Genomic DNA, 9,425 nt, shown 5'->3' with positions numbered 1-9,425 from the left:
TTGAAAATTGAGTTACTCCATATTAATTCAGGGCTATAACAAGCACCATAGACTTTGAGGAGAACAAGGAGTCCCCCCAGTAATCAGATACGGCCAAATTTGCTCCCTAAATTGGCATTTTTGACTGACTCAGCGGTCTAACCGCGCTCAATGTCAAAATGACTGAGATAGCCAATTAAATTCAAGGTGGCGGGCTTTTGTGTGGATTTAAAGCGCTACACCACAGTTTTAACAGTCAAAGAGTGTGAGGTACGATTTAAGTAATTATACATTTAATATTTGACCATTGTTTTACAATAAAAATGTTAAATGATTGACAATCACAATTAGTGATGCAAACTAATTTGTAATTGAATGTGCCATGACAAGATACACAACTGAGCTGTTTTCACAGATTATAGGCATATGATTAAGAATGAATGTGTGCATATTCTGAAGGAACGTGTTCTGTACCTGCTTAAAATTATTTAACTCAGACTTGAAGACTAATCCTTAAACCTAAACTAGAACAAGAAAAATAGTTTGGTCCCCCATGTTCAAGACATGGTCACAGCCTTGTATTACTTAGGACTTCTCGTTTAATTGATGTATGAAAGCCAAATGTTACACTCAAAATCGATATTCTGTTGTGTGATATTGGCTCCATAGCATCACCACTAATAGTGTGAACAATAGCTCACAATTGTAGATAAATCAAGCACTGACTGAAATGGAAATAGAAAAGTTCCTCTATGGACAACAAATAAACTTTTACATCACTGTATTCCACAACAATGAAAACATGACATGACAGTAAACATGACAAAGAGAAACACTCACCTTTATTTGTAAAACCTACGGAGTGAAATGGGAAACAACATCCATCTTCCTCAAAATAAACAGTGCATATGCCACCTTGAAGGAGATTTCCCAAATAGATTTTTTTTGTCAATTGTGTCATGCTCCTTCATTACAGACAAACCACTTTCATTTCCTGAAAGTCTGCCTTTAATGTGTAATATGCTGGGTATGTTGCAGAGCAGAAGAGAAACATGCCAAGCGTAGTAACTATTTAAAGTGACTGACATTATATTTTATGCTAGTAGTGCTTTCCATAGTATTGTGTTGTTTTATTAGGTTAGTTCGTAGAGGAGAACAGGGCTAGTTGTCACACAGGGAAGTTGTATGTTAATTACGGGTTCTTTTGACCATAACAATGGTTTACTGTCGGTTTTAATCATTTTACTGTATAAATGTAACAGATATGTCAATTATAGACCAGTATAATACCACAATAATAGGTGATAATGTTAATTTCACTTCCAGGATGAGGAGGATATGTTTTGGAGTGTAGCTAGGTTGCTGTTTGTGAAGCATATCTGCTGTGAAGGTCATTGCTGTGGAATTGCTGTTCGCTCCAAATGCAAGCATAAATTTGTTTGTTTCTTGGCAGGGCTCATAGACTGTTGAACACACAAAATGCTGTACAATAAAAGATGTAGATCCAGGCATCCAAGAATGATTTAGCTTTGATATTAAAATGATTTAATTGTTTTGGATTTGTTCAACTGCTCTAAATTGAAGCATGTGCATGCTTTGATTTACAAGAATATGTACTTTTGTTGCTTTCGTTAAATGACCTATTTTCAGTGAAAAATTTATGTATCCTCTGTTTTTGTGTTATAGATGTAAATGGTCATGAGATGTTGTGGATTTTTAGTTACAAGAAGATACTGGGTCCTTATTGCCATAAAGAATAGAAGATAGCTTGTTAAAGGAATAGTTCACCCAAAAATGAAAATTCTGTCATCATTTACTCATCCTCAAGTTGTCCCAAACTGGTATGAGTTTCTTTCTTCTGTTAAACACAAAAGAATATATTTTGAAGAATATTGGTAACCAGTTGATGGTAGCCATTGACTTACATAGTAATTTTTTTTTCCCACTGCTACAGCCGTGACATCAAAACTCAGAAGACTACCACTGGTTCTTTCAAAATGTATTATGGGTTTTTATAATGGGGTTTTCCGAATCATGAATAAAATGATATCTGTGGTAAACATAACGTTTCATTCTGCAATGTGAATTACATGCACACATACTGAAACTTTTGAAGCAGTTATGTTTATTTGTATTAAAACATATGTTTCTAATAAGTAGCTAGATAAGAATGTTTGAGGTGTGAGTGTGTGCAGCGAAATGTCGAAGTATTGCCAAGTCATGTTTACCACAGACCTTATTTTACTCAGGAGTCTATCAGTGATTTGATTTCTGCATTTTCGCCTAAACTCCCGTTTTATAATCAGTGACACAGTTTGCACTGCTCAACGAGTCTCTTATTTACATTATGTTTTCACTGTGTTAGTTACTGTATGATGAAGTTATTTGTAAGATTGTAGAAATTCTGTTGCAATAAGGAAATCACTGCATCGTGTGCTCAGTAGACATTACTGTGTTCGGCTACAGTGCAGTGCTGCAACCTTTGATGCAATGCGAGTAGTTCTAAAAATATCGAAACACTTTTCATGGTTCATCTTTGCGGCTGTTATAGTAAAAACACAGTAAAGGTTTTCGAGACAGTTCCACATGTAATGCTCATTTTAATAATGAAAGATGTTAGCCAATCAGTGGGTGTTCACACTGAAGTCTCACAGCAGACATCAGAGGGCTAAATTCAGGGTAGAAAATGACAATTGATATCTAAATTATGCCATACTAAGCCATACTAAGATTATAAGTGCACCCCAGGAATCATTATAAAAGAATTTAAAAATGACCCCTTTAAATAAATTGCTTTTCCAAGAACAAACCACTTTAATTATTAGAAACTGTTGTCTAGATTTTTACTGGATCTATGAAGTAATTTCCCCTCATCACATTAAAAAGCAATTAAAAATCTCCCTTTGTAAAATATTTACATGTTTATTATGTAAAATATAGATGATTTATTAAGCAAAATTAAAACTTACTTTTACACAATTACATTTAGTCCAAGTGTGCTTTGTTATAAATAATGATAAAACATTAATTTGGTTGAAGAGTATACAAATGTGCCTTCATAAAATAGTAGTGTTTCTGAATGTACATAGATAAGCATTGAAAGCAATATTATAGTCTGATGCCGAGTGTCATGAAGGTGCGTCTGGGGCTCATTAGAACATACAATAGGTGCCTAAGTCCCTAACAAGGATAGTGTATTTCACATCATTTAAGACTCTCCGGATGTTTTTGGTGTCTGTGGCACAGATGAAGTGAGAGTAAATCATTCTGTAGTTCTTTGACATGTTGCTAACAGCTTTCTGTTCATATAACTGTGCAATGAACCCCAAGGCATCTCCTACGTCCTGACGTTTGCCTGAAGGTGGCGCCAAATCACAGAGGAAAGGAAAGAAAAGAGCGGATCAGGGTATGACAAATAAGATCACACATACATTGCTTTTACTTCATTTAATGTGCATCAAATCACCTTCAAATTCAGGAAAGTATGTTTTTAGATCTGAGAACTGAATCTTCTCAGCCAGGATGTCCATTTTGTTCAGGAAGAGGATGATGAAGGAATTAGCAAACCACCGTGAATGGATGGTATTGTAGAACAGCGACAAACTCTCTTCCATACGGTTCTGGAGCCAAAGAGAAGAAAAGTGCACAGATTTATCAATATTACACAGAAAGGACAGGAGATGCATTTCTGTACATCTGCTTTGAAACAATATGCTTCATAAAAAGCGCTATACAAATAATTGTGAATTGAATTGACATGAGGAGAGAGAGGCAGACACTTACCTCCTTGTTATTCGCCTCTTGAGATCGGTCATACTCACTGAGGGAGGCTAAGAATATGAGAGATGTCACATTCTCAAAGTAATGGATCCACTTCCTTCTCAGTCCTCTTTGACCCCCAACATCTACAAACCTGAAAAACAGACAGACAGACAGAGAGGTCGTTTCACTGGCTTGGATCATTTTTTCACTGTTGGAAAAGAAATGGAGGAGATGAAACAACAAACTTCTGGAGACGCAACAAGAACAGATGCCCGCATCAATGCGTGCTTGTGTGAGTGGATTAAGAGATAGTGGCAGCTCTAGTTTAAAATAAATTTTTATTACACATAAAGTTTGGGTTTGGTTGTTCATTGCTGTACCTGAGAGTCATCTTCTCCAAAGTAAAGCAATGGTCACTGATGCCGGTAGTGGGGAACCGGACTTGAAGAACATCTTGAGGTGTTGGGATGTAGCCTTCAGCTGCGATGCGGTCCAAGTCATCAATAAAACTTTAAAGAACACAGAATTCAAACACTCTTACTGAAAATCCATGTGCCACAGAACTGATTATGAAAGCCTTATTTGCATAACATTCAATGCATGCACTGGCATCAGGAAAGAGGAAATAAACAAAAATGCAGGTAGTCAGTAAAGGGCAGGAACTCTCTGAAATACACTTACTATTTAGTGGAGTCTAGTAGCTGATACTCTCTGCGCCGTCTGTAACAAATCTTAAAGCCTTTGTCTGCCCATAGATGATGAATAGCCTCTACATAACTTCTCTGCAGCTGTGTTATCTGATGTATGTCCAGATCCTGGAACCACTGGGCATAAATCTATGGATATCACAGACCTAATCAGACTGACAATACATTACAGTATATGATCCAGTCTTTCTTAAATTAGTGCACACAGAGATAAAAATGATTTATTTTTACTGTATGTATAAAATAATTTAATAATTAACTTTTTTAATATCTTTTATATTTATCAATAATAAATAAAATAAAAAATAATAATATTATTATTATTATTTGGCAATTCCACCACCCTTATGTGATTGCTGATAAAATGGTGATAGTGATAGTTATAAAATGGCACTAATCACTGGGCTCTAAAATGACTTTACACACTTGGTCTCTTGATCACCTCGTTCTGTGGGCTGGAGTAGGGGATCTTTAGCATCTTCATGGCATCTGTCATTGCACTCATTGATTGGAAGACATTCTGAAAAACCAGTTTAGTGTAGCCACGCCTCTCGTCTTCTGAGTATCCGCTTCCATGAAGGATCTTCATCTGCTTCATAAATGTTGTCTTTCCGCTTTCTCCCGTGCCTAAATAAAAGCAAAATAATCATGTGCTTTAATGTTAGAAACCTAGCTGCAAACAGGAAAACTGAAAATAAATGTGCCTACTAATAGTGGTTTAACTTTACACTATAATTTGCCATTATCTGTCATCCGTCCCGTATAAGAATCATGTTTTTAATTTAATTGTCTTTTCAGAAGTAAAAATAAACACACATGATGACTTCAACTGAAAGAGATTGTGTGGACAAGTTTTAATTGAAATACTAACAGAATCATCTCACCTAATAAAAGGAATTTGAATTCTGTCGTTTCTCTTCTTTTCTGCTCCAAATAGATGAGGTTGATTTCCTTATTTTTGGCAAGGGCGTACCTCTTTTTTTCAGACAAGCAACAGATGCAACATCCACAGTAGTAAGTAGCTGTCCTTCATTTCTCCAATGGAAATGCAAGAACTACAAAAATATCAATAATAAAATACAGCATTGATATTTGTTATTTCTTTTCAGCAACCATGTAGGTCAGGATGTTCGTATTGTAGGCCTATTCACAATACATGCACTTTATACCAGTCAAAAAGTAGATTCTTAATTAAATTCTTCATCTATGTCAGGGATGGGCAACTGGCGGCCCGCAGTGTCTTTTAGAACGGCCCGCTGGATCTAGACTCGGATGATCAATTTTAAAACATAAGCAAGTCACGTAAATATTGCTTTCAGTTTATGATGTTAATACTATCTCCAACCAGGAGAGGTTGCTAGTTTCCAGCCGCTCCCCTATTAATTTCAGCGTAGTAGGACGTGCACTCTAACGTAAACATTCACTAACATTAGCAAATAATAAATGAAAAACTGGCCATAATAACAGTATTTTCCAGTCAAGATGGATATCACAGACCTAATCAGACTGACAATACATTACAGTATATGATCCAGTCTTTCTTAAATTAGTGCACACAGAGATAAAAATGATTTATTTTTACTGTATGTATAAAATAATTTAATAATTAACTTTTTTAATATCTTTTATATTTATCAATAATAAATAAAATAAAAAATAATAATATTATTATTATTATTTGGCAATTCCACCACCCTTATGTGATTGCTGATAAAATGGTGATAGTGATAGTTATAAAATGGCACTAATCACTGGGCTCTAAAATGACTTTACACACTTGGTCTCTTGATCACCTCGTTCTGTGGGCTGGAGTAGGGGATCTTTAGCATCTTCATGGCATCTGTCATTGCACTCATTGATTGGAAGACATTCTGAAAAACCAGTTTAGTGTAGCCACGCCTCTCGTCTTCTGAGTATCCGCTTCCATGAAGGATCTTCATCTGCTTCATAAATGTTGTCTTTCCGCTTTCTCCCGTGCCTAAATAAAAGCAAAATAATCATGTGCTTTAATGTTAGAAACCTAGCTGCAAACAGGAAAACTGAAAATAAATGTGCCTACTAATAGTGGTTTAACTTTACACTATAATTTGCCATTATCTGTCATCCGTCCCGTATAAGAATCATGTTTTTAATTTAATTGTCTTTTCAGAAGTAAAAATAAACACACATGATGACTTCAACTGAAAGAGATTGTGTGGACAAGTTTTAATTGAAATACTAACAGAATCATCTCACCTAATAAAAGGAATTTGAATTCTGTCGTTTCTCTTCTTTTCTGCTCCAAATAGATGAGGTTGATTTCCTTATTTTTGGCAAGGGCGTACCTCTTTTTTTCAGACAAGCAACAGATGCAACATCCACAGTAGTAAGTAGCTGTCCTTCATTTCTCCAATGGAAATGCAAGAACTACAAAAATATCAATAATAAAATACAGCATTGATATTTGTTATTTCTTTTCAGCAACCATGTAGGTCAGGATGTTCGTATTGTAGGCCTATTCACAATACATGCACTTTATACCAGTCAAAAAGTAGATTCTTAATTAAATTCTTCATCTATGTCAGGGATGGGCAACTGGCGGCCCGCAGTGTCTTTTAGAACGGCCCGCTGGATCTAGACTCGGATGATCAATTTTAAAACATAAGCAAGTCACGTAAATATTGCTTTCAGTTTATGATGTTAATACTATCTCCAACCAGGAGAGGTTGCTAGTTTCCAGCCGCTCCCCTATTAATTTCAGCGTAGTAGGACGTGCACTCTAACGTAAACATTCACTAACATTAGCAAATAATAAATGAAAAACTGGCCATAATAACAGTATTTTCCAGTCAAGATGGTAAACAGATGATCTTTTTACCAAGTTCAAGGGGATACACATATGTTTGGAAATCTGTATTTTATTTAAATCGCCATCACACCACTGCTCACAAACAACGGGGAAGCCAGAGTTGCACTTGCCTCAAATATCAAAGGTATAATTTATAGTCAACAAAAGCTGTGAACCAGTGGATCGACAAAAAGCTAATGCATTATAAAAATCTAAACAATTAAGACACTAAGATATATTTATATGTTATTTAATATAATAATTAATTGATGATAATTGTTTAAATTAATATAATAATTGATACTTTTGACTTATCCCTTTTCCTAAAAATGGTTTAAAGGCTGAAATGTGAAGTGCAGATCTTAAAAAGGTCTTTAAAGGTCTTAAATTTGATTTTAAAAATCCTGCAGATACCAGGTTATTTTATGGTACCATTTGGAATAACTTTTTTTTATTTTTTAATAAGCCCTTTTTAACTGTCCTCTTAGGTTGTTTTGAGAAGGTTCTGTAGGCCACTAATAAAAAAAAGGGCCTCTGTACATTTGTTTGTTGCAAATTTACAGACAATGCAATTGAGATGTTTACATTGGCTTGTTGGGGTAATATTTCTGTCCACTGAGGACAAAGTTTTCCTTCTGAATTAGCATAACTGCACAAGTTTTATACTTAATAAAATCTTTACAAAACAAATTACATTAGTTATACTTTAATTTCCTTTAATAAAAAGGAAATTGAGTAAAACAGTGTAAATGGTGTGTGGACGTGGATTAGTAATCTGGCCCCTTGGTATAAAGGAGAAAAATGCTGGCCCTTGTCACTATCAAAGTTGCCCATCCATCCCTGATCTATCTATTATCGATCTCTGACTGGAATACAAATGTAAAAGTTCTATGGACAACAAATAAACAGTCAGACATCCATCACCGTATTAAACAACAATTCAATCTAAGTAAGCTGAGGCGACAAAGAGAATCACTCACCTTCATTCTTAAACCTTGTGACGTCAAATGGGAAACGATATCAATCTTCCTTTAGGCAGTTTTCCCAAACAAAGCTTTTGTCAATAGGGCCACGTACAGTACGTTCACTACAAACAAACTTGCATTTCTTGAAAGTCTACCTTTAACTCCTCTGATTGGGTCCCCACCCTGCCAGTCATGCGTTTTTTTTTGTAGTAGGCTATACCTACATTCTTGAAAGTAACATTTAAAAAATCTTTATTTCTAAGAGAGCCAGGACCGGTCACTTTTGGTGGCCCCGACTGATGATGCCTACCTTCCCTACTGATGTTAGTGAGATTCAGAATTGCAGTGTCACTGTATTATTTCACAGTATGCTGAGTTTGTACATTACACCTGAATAAGAATGACTTCATATATTGCAGTGTAGATAAACATCAGGGCTGCACGATTAATCGAATGCGATTGTCATGCGCATTTTGTTAGTAAAGCCGGTTCTGTAATCATCAGGAAATCATCATCACGTGCTTTCAGATGGAGCAGAATTTACTACACATAGCCGTAGTTCACTGACAAGTTATGCAAAAAAATCAGCATGGAGATTTACTGCTGATCACAGAACCATGCTTCACTGAAAGATACGCATGACAATCGCAGCTTCTGTCGAATCGCTATCTCGATTCCATTTCGATTTATCGTGCAGCCCTACATCAGATCTGCTTCTGCAAATGGACCCCAAATGTTTGAGCATTTATAATATATATATTTTTAACAAAATATAAATGAATCCTTAATTACATTTCTTTCAAGTATGCTCTGTCATCAATAATAAAACATTTATTCAGCTGTTGTTGAGCATGGAAGCGTTACTTTATAAAACAGTGTCTTTGAATGTAGATGGAGATCAATACAGTCTATGAGCCACTGAAGGTATGTTTTGGGCTCATTATAACACTTCATATTTCTGTGATAACTGTAACATGGCAGCATGTTTCACAGTGTGGAGGAGTGCACAGGTGTCTATGGTGTCCGTGGCGCAGATGAAGTGAGAGTAAATTACTTTGTTCTCCGTCTCCTTGCTAACAGCTTTCTGTTCATATAACTGTGCAATGAACTGCATGATATCTGGTACATTCTGATGATTGCCTGAAGGTGGCGCCAAATCACAGGTTTGACAAATCGGGTATGACA

General features: G+C 35.7%; 1 protein-coding gene across 1 annotated transcript; it reads right to left on the bottom strand.

The window, feature by feature from the left end:
- Nucleotides 1-3,069: 3,069 nt before the first annotated feature.
- On the bottom strand, nucleotides 3,070-6,388 carry LOC107699395 (guanine nucleotide-binding protein subunit alpha-14-like). The gene is made up of 8 exons (XM_016500633.1): nucleotides 6,226-6,388; nucleotides 5,333-5,470; nucleotides 4,891-5,075; nucleotides 4,423-4,577; nucleotides 4,122-4,250; nucleotides 3,763-3,892; nucleotides 3,446-3,599; nucleotides 3,070-3,334 (listed from the first exon to the last, which is right to left on the bottom strand). Exons 1-8 carry the CDS (start codon nucleotides 6,386-6,388, stop codon nucleotides 3,132-3,134), a joined length of 1,257 nt encoding a protein of 418 aa, XP_016356119.1. The 3' UTR covers nucleotides 3,070-3,131.
- Nucleotides 6,389-9,425: the final 3,037 nt, after the last annotated feature.

The sequence above is a fragment of the Sinocyclocheilus anshuiensis genome, unplaced genomic scaffold (assembly GCF_001515605.1).
Source record: "Sinocyclocheilus anshuiensis isolate Anshui unplaced genomic scaffold, SAMN03320099.WGS_v1.1 scaffold766, whole genome shotgun sequence".
NCBI classification, from domain to species: Eukaryota; Metazoa; Chordata; class Actinopteri; order Cypriniformes; family Cyprinidae; genus Sinocyclocheilus; species Sinocyclocheilus anshuiensis.
This window is presented reverse-complemented; position numbering and strand designations above follow the sequence as displayed.